The sequence below is a fragment of the Pollicipes pollicipes genome, unplaced genomic scaffold (genome assembly GCF_011947565.3).
Source record: "Pollicipes pollicipes isolate AB1234 unplaced genomic scaffold, Ppol_2.1 Scaffold_4295;HRSCAF=5057_pilon_pilon_pilon, whole genome shotgun sequence".
Lineage (NCBI taxonomy): Eukaryota > Metazoa > Arthropoda > Thecostraca > Pollicipedomorpha > Pollicipedidae > Pollicipes > Pollicipes pollicipes.
This window is the reverse complement of record NW_023596461.1, coordinates 40,797,030-40,812,705: the sequence shown is the minus strand read 5'-3', so window position 1 is coordinate 40,812,705 and position 15,676 is coordinate 40,797,030. Positions and strand designations below refer to the sequence as shown.

General features: G+C 49.4%; 1 protein-coding gene across 1 annotated transcript; it reads left to right on the top strand.

The window, feature by feature from the left end:
* The first annotated feature begins 1,439 nt into the window (after positions 1–1,439).
* LOC119096967 (uncharacterized) lies at positions 1,440–13,676 on the top strand. Its single transcript, XM_037219971.1, has 7 exons — positions 1,440–1,700; positions 2,403–2,489; positions 7,002–7,097; positions 8,799–8,937; positions 10,076–10,399; positions 10,831–11,093; positions 12,650–13,676. The coding sequence occupies exons 1-7, from the start codon at positions 1,614–1,616 to the stop codon at positions 13,271–13,273; spliced, it is 1,620 nt and encodes a 539-aa protein (XP_037075866.1). The 5' UTR covers positions 1,440–1,613; the 3' UTR covers positions 13,274–13,676.
* Positions 13,677–15,676: the final 2,000 nt, after the last annotated feature.

The following is a 15,676-nucleotide window of genomic DNA, read 5'->3' as shown; positions in this document are numbered from 1 at the left end:
TCAGTCTCAATGATGAGCAGAGAGCCGTAATCAGAAAACTCTAGCGAGGACAGAAAGAACTTATAAAGTGTACTTACGCAAAGTTCGATAACAACACTTGCATAGAAGACAATTTGCTGCCTACAAATACCAATGTATATAGTCGTGTGTGTGCGTGTGTGTGTGTGTGTGTGTGTGTGTGTGTGTGTGTGTGTGTGTGTGTGTGTGTGTGTGTGTGTGTGTGTGTGTGTGTGTGTGTGTGTGTGTGTGTGTGTGTGTGGTGTGTGTGTGTGTGTGTGTGTGTGTGTTGTGTGTGTGATGTATGTGTGTGAAAGGATCACCCTCCCCCCCCCCCGGCGAACGTGAGTTGGCCATATCAAAGCTAATTTGTGTTTACGCTGGTGTGCAATCCACAGAGTCCTCATACCCCTGTATAGTCCAGAAAAAGCTGGCAATATTTCTGACTGTTGGGTTTAGAAATGGCGGAATGAACTATTGCAAGATAGGTAGCACCGTCGGCTCAAAAGGTGCGGCCATTTAATGCATGGTTCCTATCATCTCGGTAAGTTCTATATGAATATGCAGTTTAACCTTCTGTTGGCTTCTGACTTTTGCCTCAATCAGAGAAGGTATAATTATGCATAAGTGGCCGTCCAAGTGTTACGCCTGGGTTGGTGGATGGGGGAACGATGGAACGTAACATAACAATAAAAAGAGAGGCAAGGGGGAGAGCAGACGGTGTAACGTTGCGCTCAGATTTAATTCCAAAGCATGCCAAATCTTTTTTTAAATTGTTTTGAACCTCTTGCCCATTAAGGGATCAAGAGGACGTTGCTTTTTGGAACTTTACGTTTAACACAACGTAACCAGGGTAGGGCGGGGTCTCATCCCAGCGTAGCCTGCTTGTTAGGGGAGGACCAAGGGAGAGGTCGGGTTGACAAACTAACAAAAATTCATATCACAAATAGTGGGCCGAATTCGGTGCCTTCTTTTTGAGGGGGAGGGGCTTTTCGCAGGTACGGGGACTTGCCAAAACTAGTAGCCCCGTTCGCTGCGTCTCGTGCCATATGCATCTTTGGTTTGGGATGGGTAAATGAGGTAAATGGGCATTGGAGCGGACGATGAAGTTGAAGTTAGATGATTGTTGTAGATGTGCATGACAACAGGGATGATTAATCCGCCTACTTGAAACAAATATGCTATCCGTAAAACGTTGTAATAAAGTAGGTGCGTTTCAAAAACGATTAACTCTTTGCAGATCATATATATATATATATATATATATATATATATATATATATATATATATGTACACGCTTGATTTCAAAGAAAATAAAAACGCATTGGCGTCAGGAGCACTTGATAGTTCTTCAGTTCTGGCGCCCTTGATTCGCTTATTGGCCGCTGCCGTTTCGGTGATAGTGGACGCCGTTTGCGCGCATCGCGACCATATATGAATACGCTGCCTAGTTCGCCTGGTTACGGTTCGACTCGTTAGTGTTATTCACAACTCTCATTGATTAGGGTCGGCTCCGTAAGCGAAAAGTGAAACAATGGATGGGATCAAAGAGCAAGCTCTGGGAATGCCACCCCTGTCGTTAAGTCAGCTAAATGTATAAAAGAAAAACAGGTAGATGGTGGAGATGTGTGAATCAGGCAGTTATTTACCTTCCAGCACAGTGCATAAGGATGGAAATGATGCAGAGGACTCATCTGAATATGTGAGTAGGTGCTGACTGACAACTGGCTAATGGTTACTCATGTGCTTTTCAATACCATGCACCTCGTGGAAGGGCATCTGAACTTGTACCTAGGGCAACTTGGCACAATAAAAGTAGCGGGCAATCTTTGAGTGGTTGCAGAGGTGTAAACACACATTAGTCCCAGGAGAATGTGTCTTCTTCTTACCAAACTGATGACATTTTTTTATATGTATGCAACTGTATGTTAATTGTTAAGGATTTCAGTGAGATACAAAAATAAGGCTGAGAATATCAGTTGTTGTTCCACAACTGATAGGTAATTAACCTGCCCATGGTGTAACTTAAATATGTCTGTTACAATTTTTGAGCTGAGCTTTTTTAGCCATCCCAGTGTGCAATCCTGTGCATGGTCCTGAGTGGGCATAGAACGACTTTGCTGTTGATGTATCCTTTACTACCAAATTAGTCTGAGTTAAGAGGCAAAGAATGATTCAACATTTTCTCTGCTAGGGAATATGGCAGGGTTAAAGATACTTTTGCAATGTTTTTAAGGGAAGATTTCTATCCTGGCCCTGTAATATACCATGGCAGAAGGAGTGGACATGCTTTACCATACTGTTGGCTGTTTGTTTTTTCTGATTGGAAAAGCCATTTGTGGTGTTGTGTCAACACTGAGTGAGGAAAATAACACCATGCTAGAATTACCATGTTTCATTCCAGGTGCTCACCTGCCCAAGCTGTGAACTTTGGTTCTCCTCAAAAGTGGATCTTGATCAACATGAAAAGGAGGAGCATCCCAAGCTGAAGGTATTTATACTATATGGTATGCTTGATGCATCAAGCTGTCATGGGCTTGGCACCTGTCATGTAGTAATAACAAACTTGTATGTTTGACTGTGCAATGACATTTTTGCTTTCTGGCTTTTTACACTAACTAATTTTTGATGACTCATGTGTTAATAACCATGGCACTCAACAGGGTCTCATTAAAGTATTGTTTATAATGCCTTGAATGCCAGTTTGTTAGTTTAAGTATTGCTTCTCCTGTCTGTTTTTCTTACATACTCAGATAACTCAGGAGCCCCAAATTTTTGCACATGTGGCAGTACAATGTTGTGCAGTTTTATGTTTAATTTTGTGCAGTTTTATGATTTTCCACTGTTTAGCATCCACTTAAAATTATCTGACATGAAGCATTTATAATAGTACCGCCATGGAGGGGAGTGGGCGGGGTATCTGGGGCTTGGTCATGCTGTGTTTAAAGAAGCAAGGGCAGTGTCAAAATTAGATATAGATTAGGTTGGGTTGCCAGTGAAAAGGGTTAGCAGCAACAGCAAAGCTGCATGTAAGGCTGAAAGTAGGGTTAGGAATAGGAGGAGGGTTAGGAGTTGGGAGTTAGGGTATGGGTATAAGTAGGATTAGGATAAGTGGTTTGTAGGATGAGGTGGTTTGATGACCAGTCTGAGAGGAACATTGGTGTTGGAAAAACTTGAAGGAAAATTGTATTGCTTAAATGGGCAATGTTTTTAGATTATATTGTAGATGAACCTAAAAGTTCCCATATACTTGCCTACTACCTGCTATCCAAAAGTGTGACATCTGCTCCCAGAATACCTATGCACATGCATTGCTCTGTTTCCTGTTTTTCTGATAAAAATGCTTTGTTTCGTTTATTTGAGTCCCATTCACAGTATGTTGTGATTTTTCTGAACATCCTTGTTTAATCAGCCTTGCGCCCTATCTCACTGACTCACAATAATGAAGTGATAAATTCTGTCAAGTTTGACTGTAAGTTAAAGTCTCTCTTGGCAGAAATGTTTGTTCTGATTTTGACCCCAATTTCTGATATATCATAACACTGTAAGCTATTGACCTTGTGTCTGGTATGGTGTCCCTTCTCAAGCAGCAAACCAGAGTTTGCCTGTCACTTTTGGAATGTGTCCGGAGTTGGGAGTCGTAGAACATACACACATCCTACTATGCCTGATAGCAGTCAATTTCTAAGTTACTGCCAAAACTGGTGAAGTGTTCTTAAAAACTGCAGATTGCGTGAAAGTCAATCTTGATGCATTGTATGATAAGGAATGCAGAAAATTTGTCATATTCAGGTACACAAATCTCAATAATTTTCCATGGGAATGTATCGGGTTATCGCTAAATCCACACAGTTGATGTCTCGAACCAGGGAAAAGAGAAAGTCTGGTAGGATGCAACCAGAGTTGATTGACGTCACGGTGGGGGCACCCCCGGCGAGCGTAGCAGGCAGCGGTGGCATCTGCCAGGGATTGTAGGAGGCAGCGGTGGCAGCTGCCAGGGAGTAGGGCAGCGGTGGCAGCTGCCAGGGATTGTAGGAGGCAGCAGTGGCATCTGCCAGGGAGCGTAGCAGGCAGCGGTGGCAGCTGCCAGGGAGCGTAGCAGGCAGCGGTGGCAGCTGCCAGGGAGCGTAGCAGGCAGCGGTGGCATATGCCAGGAGTTAGAGCAGCGTGTAGGGACATGCCCCAGCAGCCACGAGGAGCTCCCTGGCAGCACGGTGGCTGGCAGCTGCCAGGGAGCGTAGCAGGCAGCGGTGGCATATGCCAGTGAGTATAGAAGGCAGCGGTAGTAGCTGCCAGGGAGTGTAGGAGGCAGCAGTAGTAGCTGCCAGGGGGCGCAGGAGGCAGCGGTAGTAGCCGGGGAGGGTAGGAGGCAGCGGCGGCATCTGCCAGGGAGCGTAGGGGGCAGCAGTGGCACCCGCCAGGGAGCGTAGGAGGCGGTGGTGGCATCTGTCAGGGAGCGTAGGAGGCGGTGGCAGCCGCCCCAGCCACCTCCCGATAATGGTTTACCAATTCATCCTATGATGATGCTTGGCAAGAAACGGAGCCGATGCTGCGCTTGCTTCCGCCTCCGCAGTCGCGGTCAGGGACGAGGTCTTTCGCCGTCGTTCGTAAAGAATGATCCACTTGTCCCGTGCTCGCCATGGCCGGGTTGGCAGCTTGCCAAACATCGGGTCACCGTGGCAAACGTGGCGAACGTCCGCGGGTGAAGCACAAATATGTGTGGAAAGACTTCGGGTCCAACGTTTCTGAACAAGTCAGTTACTGGCACGTTGGTCACCTGACATGTGATATGGACGGAGCTTTGAACGCTTGTCCCCCCCCCCCCCCGAAAAACAGACGGCAGGTATAGATAAAATCACACAGAACACCCGTGGATCGTGCGATTAAAACACGATTCATTACATGTGATGTATGGCGTTCTTTAATATACGGTGTCCTATGTCAGTTCAAACAGCCATTAAAAATATAAGTAATATGATTGATTGAAGCGCATGGTAAGTATGCGACTAAGGACAGCTAGCATATATTAAGTATGGTGGCTGCTAAAGTCTAGAGTATTTGTAGTGCGCAGGTTATACATTATGCTACTCGAGACATTGTGCTTAACGTGATACATACCCTTATTTAAGACGCTTGCGTGAGCCGCATTGTGTACACACTGACACGTTGAAGCGTATATCCATATTTAGATGTGCATTGCCTATGAAAAATACTGACCATCGTTAAACGCATGCGGACACGTGCGTTTCTAAGTCATGCTGTGAACATGAGTCAAGCACGGTTTTGGCGTCAATGCGGAACGTGGCGCATGTTTTCTGGGCTCATTCAGGCAAGGAATTAATAACCGCCTCTCCTATGTAATCCCTCCTGTGTGTGATCCTTCAGCTGTGCATTCGTTTGGCGCAACCTAGGATTACCGCTGTATTGAATTCACCTCGGACAAGTGTATGCTCTCAACGTACGACCTATAAGCAATTTTCTGTCCCAGATGATAATGCGTGGACATGAGACGGTTCGACCTTTCGTCCTGCGACTCGACTTTCGACAAGCTTGTGATCAAACTTTAACTTATCAGAAAAATGAGATCCCAACGCAGATTAAAGGGAATGTTCCACTTTTCTTCTTTTCACCTTTGTGACATCAGACGCGTACAATTTGATTGCTGATACCAGTCTCGTAATCCTTATGAATTCAGAATTTTGGTTTTAAGTAGCCGACCCTGCGGGAGAAATATTATTTGAGTCCCTGCTCACTTCTGTGAAAGTAACACATTTCACTTGCATTTATTTTTCCGAGGCGTGTGTTCTGTGATGTTTTGACCACAGTAATGTAGCAAAATGTTTGTGTAATAAATAATACGAAAGCTCGAAACATTCTGTTTAGACAAAAAGATATGCGATCATGCAGCCATTATATCGCGAATTCAGCGAATCGTTGTACTACGGCTTTGATTTCTTCCCGATGGCGTTTACCGCAGTGATCCTTTTCGAGGTGCACTTTGGCTTTGGGAATGGGAATATCGCTGGATCCTTGTGCCGCGCTGGTTCAAACGTCAACCAATTAACTTGTTGGTAACAGGCCCTTGCTCGCTGGATCAATCACAAGCGTTCTTTTATTCGCATCAATAGAGGACGTGCGCACGGTCGTTATCATGACGATGGTCGCGGCTGGGTGTGTGAGAAGGGAAGGGGAAGAAACGTAGTGCTGTTAAAAAGCGTGGAAAGCGTAATTTGGACTTGAAAATAATTGAATTGCTTTCACTATGATGTCCGGACGGTGCTGCAGTGGCACTACCGAGTGCTATTTTTAGGACGGAACTAATCGTAAGATTTCATTAGAGTATGTCTTTTGGAATGTACCCCAAAGATTGGACGCTCCCTTTAATTGAGACAATGTAGAAAAGTGCGGGAGCCAACATGCTGCGATATATGGGTGTGTGAGGTGGTATCATGAATGAGGGATGGCCCAACCCCTTAAATGAGCCATTCAGATCATTTTAACGCGTTGTGTGAACCAAAGCTGCCGCCCTATGCGGGCCGAACACTCATGGCAGTGTGTAAGATGGCCATCTTCGGCAAACCAAATAAGGTGATAACTACTGGGCACGAAACCGCATTTCTGCCACACATTAGTCAGGCATTAGTGCCATGTCAACACTGGTTGCACGAATGTATTGATTACCCGTGCTGTGCATTGTTTTCAAAAGTTTGTTACAGACATCATGTCCAGTGTAAACAAATATTCATTCTCATCAAAAAGCCAGCGCATGGGGGTGAATTGACTGCAAAGTTTAAAATTTACCAGTTGACGTTCGGTACGTTTACGTTGAAAGCATGAAAATCCTGTTGGCGGCTTGTTTGTGTAATCGGTGACTGCTTTACCTGTATTTGTCTTAGTTAAAGGGTGATGACGGACGTATGTAAAAGGCTATTGTTGTTTTTCTTATGGACATGCAAAGGTTAGCCGATACGTACTGCAAAGTTTAACTTGACCCTCATTTCAGAAAATCCAGTGTGATCAGTGCAACTATCAAGGCACGAAAAGGGCGTTGTCGGTGCACCGTTCGAAGAAGCATCGTGATCAGTCCCGGGCTAATCAGGCAAGTTCGACGTGGCGTCGTGCATTCTTTGCTTCGTGCGTGATTTCGGTGTGTTCGCAAGGACGGTTTTTCGAAATAAAACCAAGCGCATTACACATGCTGCTTCCGTTCAGTGACATCTGTGAAGTGTCTGGACGGTGGGCGTGACAAGTTGATCTGGCGCGACAAGTTGATCGTGACAAGTTGATCAACGGTCCGGTCCGTGCAATGTCAACATTTGGCGCTGGACGGGCGAGGTGGGAACGGAAAGGAAGGTAACACTGGTTTAGCGCCTCATTCGTTTGCTATTTCTACCTGTTGTGAGAGTTTGGTTCTCTTGGAGCCACAGTGACGTAGCGTGGCGTGCGCTGCGTTACAGAACGACTTGCGAAGTCTCAAGTAAACACGGGGTTGTAAGCCGAGCGAGACTCGTGATTGAGCGTTTTTCTTCTTCTTTTTTTTGCCTCCGCGCTCCGCCCCAGCCTAAAGCCGACCGTAACGTTCTTTACAAGTGCTATAATCAGAGGTGCTAAACGCAGCTCCATGCAGCTTTCAGTAGCTGTTCTTGCGATGCGCTGAACATACGTTGCCACATTTGCAACGCGTTGCTTTAGAAGCCGTGCTGCCAGGCGTGGTTTCCATGCAGGGCTGCATTGTACCAGATTTTGTTGGGAAAGGATATTGTGTAACAGGCCAGTCGTAAGTTTTCTGGTGTAATGACCAGTAACGCACCTTTTTGCGACTTGGGGAGATGATGATTTTTTACTCCAAAAGTAGGCAAAAAGTAGGTCGCCTTAAGGCCCCGCGCGAGTATGCCGGATCAGTTCTCTGGAACACCCTCCTTTAATGCGTTTGCCAAGCGGAAATGAAATGATGCACAACGTCCGTGGCGTCCGCTCGTAAACTTACAGCTGATCGTTCTGGAATGCTGGCTGGCTTGGGTTAGGCAGTTTTGATGAGTGGTGGGGATTGATGTAAAAATGTTGCGATCCCGGCGACTGTACCAAAAAGCTACGGAAGCCGCTAATTTTAGCGTGGCCATTGTCGGTACTAAATTGGGATGTGCGCCCACCCATATTTCGCTGCCTATTTTCCTGCAGCTTAGACCATAACGTTTTGTGTTTGAGAGCGGTTTTGGAAAAGGGAACATCAGCTGCTTCCCGGTGTAACGGTCTTTTATTGGCGCGCATATGAATCCGACAGTCTTGCGATCTCACACTTGCGTTGGGTACATCCGCCGACATCGTGTGGCTGCCTCTACGTCTTTGTTTACTTTGTTTGCCGAGACACAAACACGCAGAGTACCCCGAAATGGTCCAATCCATGGTGTGCGCACGGCAGCGAGTGACGGTGTGCACATATTGACGTACACCTGTGTCGACAAGATTGTCCAATGTCTTCTCAGTCAGGACTAATTAGTCTCACGTCGCCGCGTCGTGCTGCGCCTCGCGTTCTTGCGGAAATCTGGACCTGTTTCCAACCCGTGTGTGCTTTAGCTGTTTTTTCGTGTTTTTTTTAACTGTTACTTTTTGTATGTTGGTCGAATGAGGACGTGAACTAACGGTGACATTGCAACGTTGCAGAATTCATGGCGTGATCAAGCAGCGTGCATCTCAGTGCCTGTAAGGTATCACAGTATAATTTTGAAGTTTTCACTCAGCCATCCACTCGACCAGAAGACGTCATCTTGAAGCTCATCACTCAGCATGCTGTCCCGAACAGGTGTGCCAGGAGCTGTTGGACGACAGGCCGTGCGCGGAGGCGTTCTTCTCGGTGGTCGGCCTCAGGCACCACCTGGCCATGCGTCACAGCATGGATGCCGCGACACATTGCCTCGTCGAGGAGTTCAAAACGCTGGATGGTGGGTAGATACAGCGCTGTTTCGCTCGTATTCGCTATTGAAGTTACTATCAAAATCACCCACTGAATGCGTGCTCCATTTCACCCCCGATGTCATGATCGAAGTTATGGGAGATAAACTTGTAAGTTAACAAGTCTGTAGCGTGTATCGGTGGAATGATCCGTGGTATGATTTGTATGTATCCATGGCAGTAAAAATGACCTACTTCTACTGTATCTGACATGTTCTTTCTGCTTAACATGCCACCGTTAACAATGAGCATCTGTGCCTGTTTTTCTGGCCGTAAGCGGCACACCCCTCGTAGATCGACCAGCAATGTCGTTCCACATCGATTCACAATTTCTTGAAACTGTTTGCTATAATCGCCCTGATGGCCTTTTCAGATCCGTTGTCCTGATTAGTCATTTTCTGGTTATAGGACGTCCATGCCTTCGAAATCGTGCTCCTTTCTCTAAAACATACAACAGCGTCCCCATGGCACCTCGGCCAGGCAATGTAGTGGACAAAGCGCTTATCACGACTGTCACCGGAGGGAAGAAACACCGGCTTTGGGGCGCAGTAGTTCACTGAGTTTGAGACTCACTTGAAGCTTCGCGAATCTCATACAATGGGGGGGGGGGGGGGGACGGAACAATATCTTTAGTACTACTTGGACATACGGCTGGAACAAAATTGTCGCCTACAGTCCGGATCACTGGGTGGTCGTGTCATTGACCACGCGGCAGGCTGCGCGTGGCAAGGATTTTTCTCAGCATCACTCACAAACAATCCATGCGTTTCAATTTCTTTAAACGGACTGCACAAATCTCACTCCTCGTGTTTATTCGTGGTGATATTTGGTGATCGTGCTTAGGACGTGACCACAGCATGGACAGAATCAAAAATGCCAGTGCATTTATATAACCCAAAAATCAGCAATGTGCCATAAACATTGCGTTGAAATAGCGAAGAGACTGGCATAATTTGTGCTCCACGACGAGCCACTGCTTGACTGACTCCCCACCCCGTCCACTGGCTGGTCTGCCCCTCTTGACAGTGCCGACATTACCCACGCAAACGACCGGTCTCAGAATCAAAATGTGGCTACCGTATTCTAGGCCTAGGCGTATGCTAGATCCTGAAGAAGAAAACGTTTCAGAATTCCAGAGCTGGAAGTCCCAGTATGAGGTGCGGAGCGGGGCGGTGTATAACATCGCCACCAGCCGACCCAAGAAGGGCACGACCGCCTGCTACCTGTGCTCCCGCTCCGGGGTGTACACACCGGCCGACTGCCGGAAGAGGCGGCTCAAGTCGCAGGGCACGTGCAAGTTAGGCCGGCGCTGCACGTCCGACTTGGCCGTGACGACCCGCGAGGATGGCACGGTGCTGGTGAAGATGCACACCTTCCACTACGGCCACGGCTTGGACGACGGCGACGTGCCTCACGTCAGGATCCCCAGCGCCCATAAGGCCATCGTTAAAGGTGAGAGTGCTGGAGGGGGACTCCTGTGTCGTTGTATGCTCCGTTGTGGCGCGGACTGGCCTGTGTTGCACCGGCGCCTAGAAAAGTAGCAGTCGGCGCCAGGGGCAAAATACGCCAGCATCCTTGATGCTGAGCTGCTTCTACGCGGAGAAAATTACAGTGACCGGCGTCAGCGATTTCCATCTTGAAGAGTCGAAAGATTCGGTAAGAGTAATGTTACTGCTGAGCAGTTCTAATTCTCAGGACCAGAGTCACATCACTCCTGCGAGATCTTTTGATTTTGGAGCCCGGAATCACCAATTCTGGCCGATGTATTTTCAACTCATTGCACAGAATAGCCGCAATCAGACAGGCAGTAAAATGCGATTTGGCTACTCTGTAATGGCTACAATCTGTGTGGGTCAGTATCGCCGTTCCCCGGACATTTCCAGAGAAGCTCCTCTCCGGCGTGCCGGTTTCGCGCATCATCAAGGACGCGCGTGAGTCGGCAGGCGGCGACAGCGGTGTGGGCACCAGCCGAATCGCGCTGCTCCGGCGCAAGGACGTACTCAACATGTGCCAATCTCTGGGCATCACCGCCGCGCCAGACCGCGCCGCCAGGAGCCGCAAGCGCAAGGTCAGGGAGAGGGAGTGCGCGGAAGGATCGTCGTCCTTGGACCAGCTGTCGGCCGAGGAGTCGGCATCGTCGGACCAGGTCGGTTACACGGACTAAGCCCTTACATGCAGTGCTTTGGGAGTTGCGTATGGGGAGAGTTTGACCGCGGCACGATGATCCGTCTGAGCGCTCTTTTGACTCTTGCACCATAATCCGTGCAAACGCTGCTTTGAGTGTGATGCCATGATTCTCTCTCTCTCTCTCTCTCTCTCTCTCTCTCTCTCTCTCTCTCTCTCTCTCTCTCTCTCTCTCTCTCTCTCTCTCTCTCTCTCTCTCTCTCTCTCTCTCTCTCTCTCTCTCTCTCTCTCTCTCTCTCTCTCTCTCTCTCTCTCTGTCTCTGTCTCTGTCTCTGTCTCTGTCTCTGTCTCTGTCTCTGTCTCTGTCTCTGTCTCTGTCTCTGTCTCTGTCTCTGTCTCTGTCTCTGTCTCTGTCTCTGTCTCTGTCTCTGTCTCTGTCTCTGTCTCTGTCTCTGTCTCTGTCTCTGTCTCTGTCTCTGTCTCTGTCTCTGTCTCGTCTCTGTCTCTGTCTCTGTCTCTGTCTCTGTCTCTGTCTCTTGTCTCTGTCTCTGTCTCTGTCTCTGTCTCTGTCTCTGTCTCTGTCTCTGTCTCTGTCTCTGTCTCTGTCTTGTCTCTGTCTCTGTCTCTGTCTCTGTCTCTGTCTCTGTCTCTGTCTCTGTCTCTGTCTCTGTCTCTGTCTCTGTCTCTGTCTGTCTCTGTCTCTGTCTCTGTCTCTGTCTCTGTCTCTGTCGCTGTCGCTGTCGCTGTCGCTGTCGCTGTCGCTGTCGCTGTCGCTGTCGCTGTCGCTGTCGCTGTCGCTGTCGCTGTCGCTGTCGCTGTCGCTGTCGCTGTCGCTGTCGCTGTCGCTGTCGCTGTCGCTGTCGCTGTCGCTGTCGCTGTCGCTGTCGCTGTCGCTGTCGCTGTCGCTGTCGCTGTCGCTGTCGCTGTCGCTGTCGCTGTCGCTGTCGCTGTCGCTGGTCGCTGTCGCTGTCGCTGTCGTCGCTGTCGCTGTCGCTGTCGCTGTCGCGTCGCTGTCGCTGTCGCTGTCGCTGTCGCTGTCGTGTCGTCTCTCTCTCTTCTCTCTCTCTCTCTCTCTCTCTCTCTCTCTCTCTCTCTTCTCTCTCTCTCTCTCTCTCTCTCTCTCTCTCTCTCTCTCTCTCTCCTCTCTCTCTTTCTCCTTCTCTTTCTCTTTCTCTCTCTCTCTCTCTAACGCGCGAGATACACCGGCCCGATGAGGCTTCTTCATGGAGGACGCGAAGAGACCCGATCGGCGCGCGGTAAATCTGGGGCACCCAAGATGCGCGCTACGCGCGGCGCAGGCGACTGACCTGTCTTGAAAACAGACTGTCATTGATAGCCGGTTAAGTGTTAGTATAGCCCCACGGCGTGGGTATTCACTGGCCATTGCAGCTGTCCGTGCTGCACAGCGTCACCCTGCAGGTCGCATACACGCAACGCAACGGGAAATCGCCCCTGGCCCGTGACTCCTCACAGCGACCTCAGTAAACAGAGTCATGAGTCTGTGTAGTACATGTGAAGTGACCTGTGACCACATGTGGAGGTGCCTGGAGCGTAATTCCTGGTGCCGGTTTTGCGCAGGTGGCGCCTCAACTCAGCCTGCTTGACACCCGCCCTCCAGACGTCGTTCCACGAGGTGCACCGGGCTCGGCGGCCCAGCCCGCGGACCAATCAGCTCGCGGCAGCACCTACCGGCGGCGCGTGCTGGCCAAGTACTCGGAGCAGTCTGCCCGCATCTCCGCACTGCCCGATGACGTGCTGGCACAGGTATACGCCAAGCTGAGAGAGGTGGACCAGCTGACAGCACAGGCCGCCATCGCGGACTCGCACGGGCTCCCTGCTGCCATCGGGGACTCGCACGGCCTCCGTGCTGCCATCGGGGACTCGCACGGTCTCCCTGCTGCCATCGGAGACTCGCACGGGCTCCCTGCTGCCATCGGGGACTCGCACGGTCTCCCTGCTGCCATCGGGGACTCGCACGGTCTCCCTGCTGCCATCGGGGACTCGCACGGCCTCCGTGCCGCCGCCGCCGACACAGAGGAGCACGCTTGGAACGCGGCGGCGTGCCAGCCGAAGCGTGCACGGCTCCAGTTCATCGCGGACGGAGTGGATGGGGTACTGCCGTGGGACATCATCAACCCCCTCTCTGGTGGCGATGTTCGTGTAGAGAGGGTCCCTCAGAGCCAGCCGGATCATTCTTACTAGGGGCCCTTTACCTCTCGGCCTGCGGTGTGGACATGAGCCCGCTGTGGCGACGGCTGTCTTTTGTACCGGCCATCGGCGGCCGCAGTGACCGACATTCATCCCGTGGGCTCTTCATTTTTCAGTTCATATCGTCGCGTTTCATGGTGTTTTGGCGTTGAGGTGTGATGTGGCGCGGCGCTCTCCTCTGGGCGGAGCCGTCCTTGGGTGCCGCGCTAGCCGATCGTAGATGGGTACGATAGGTTCACGGTGGACCAGTGGACTGTCTGTGGTGTAGTGTGGAACTGCCATCGTTGTGAAACCCCGTCAATGTTTGTTCAGGATGGTCATAAAGCTGTTGCCCGATCGAGTTTAATGGAAAAAGGTTCACGACTTGCCCATCTCTAACTTGGAATGAGGTCGGTTAAAACATGGGTTGAAATGCAAGCACACAGCGTAGCTCGGACAGAACTACAATGGCGCGTGGTCTGACGTCACAACAGAGCTGTTCTCACCTGGCCGTGAGCCAGCGGGCACTGTCCCCGACCCCGACCCCCTTGAAAGCATGGAGCTTGAGCTCATAGGCCACTGATAGGTTCATGTGCCTTTGGAGTGGCGTACGTCATGAAAAACTGCTGAGGGATACGGCTGAACAATTATGCTGAAGCTTGACACCAGGGGGCGTAAAGTGAAACGTGTTAGGAGCAGCCACTCGGCCATGACTTACACAACAAACACCTTGATGCAAGATTGGGATACAGAACCGCCTGCGGAATGCACTCATTCGGAATTATTGCCTGTTGGCCGCCCAACCGACCGACAGATGCTCTCAGGCTATCAAGCAGCTATCATGTCATGCCCTCCTCCCCGAGCAGCAAGCCCAGCCCGGCAAGTCCTGCCCACCTGCAGCATCCATCCAAGATACGCGGTGTACCTTGCAATTTCGGGCGCCACGGCCTGGGGACAGAGCCGTCGCTTGTTGGAATTTGACGGAGCTTTTTGAGAGATGGCGCCAGGATTAACTTGTTAGACGTGACGCGAGTGAGTGGTAACGTGAGAATATCCCGCTAGACGGCCTAGCCGGGTGTCAGTAAAGTTGACGATTCATTCGGCGATGAGCTCCTGTTTCCCTGAAAACATCGGATGGTGAATTTTTGCATGCAGACATCAAAATGACATTTATTTTGCAATATCATTTGACGTTCAAGGTAAAAAGCCGGGATAAGGGACGGAGAACTCCATATCCTCAATAAATTTTCTGCCAATTCCAAATTTTCAAGCACAGTAATATTCACTTCAGAAGGAGTCAGTGTCCGTAAAAACTCCTGACCTTTCAATGTTGCCTTGCATGGTCATGTTTCCACGTCATCAGAAATTACTGTCCAGTTCCAACTTTTGGAGCATTTGAATATTCATCAGCCCGTGAACTAGCCTCTATCAAAATGTCCCGTGCTCTCAAGGTCGCCATTCAAGGTCAAGCAAAGGCCCAATTGACGGGGAGCTCCATATCACCAAAAAATTACCGGCCGATTTTATACGTTCTGGCACCAGTATATTCGCCACTGAAGCAAAAAACATCCGCCAGAAAGTCTTTACCTCTCAAGATCACCCATCAAGGTCAAGCTCAGTCTCAAAGGACGGAGAAGGAAATATCGCCCACAAATGACTGGCCGATTTTAGATTTGAGGTCGTGAGAGGTCAGGACTTTTTGACAGACTCTATTAAGTTCGAGTGCCGGTAAATGCTCCGGTGTATGAAAAGTTGAAATTGGCCGGTAATACTTCAGTGATATAGAATTCCCCGTCATTTGAGCCGAGTCTGACATTGGAGGGTCGCCTTGAGAGGTTAAGGGGCTTTGACAGACGATTGTCCATTAGCTAGTGGATATTCTGATCCTTTACAAGTTGAAATCGATCTGTAATGCTTTGGTGATATGGAGTTTACCGTCATATGAGCCTTAGCTTTGCCTTCAAGAGTAATCTCAAGAAGACACTATTTCCCACTGTGGTAAATTTTCTGTTGCTTTCAAATTCAAAATCATCCGGTTTCGGTGATATGGAGTTCCCCGCCCTTTGAGCCTGGGCTTGACCTTGAGGTGTGAGGGCGTTTTGACGGACGCTAGCTCATGCACTGTTGAATGTTTTGATGCTCGGAAAAATGAGATAGACCGGCAATTTTTGTGATGTGTAGTTCCCCGTCATTTCAGCCTGACCTTGATCTTTAAGGGTGACTTTTGACAGATCAGGACTTTTACGGATGCCAGTTCATGCGCTGGTCAATATTCTAATGGCTGAGCGGTTTAAATCAGCTAGCAAGTTATTGTTAATATGGAGTTCCTCATCATTTGAGCCATGGCGTGACTTTGAAGGGTAACTTCGGAAAGTCAGAACTTTTTGGCGGACGTCAGTGCATGCCCTGGTGAATGTC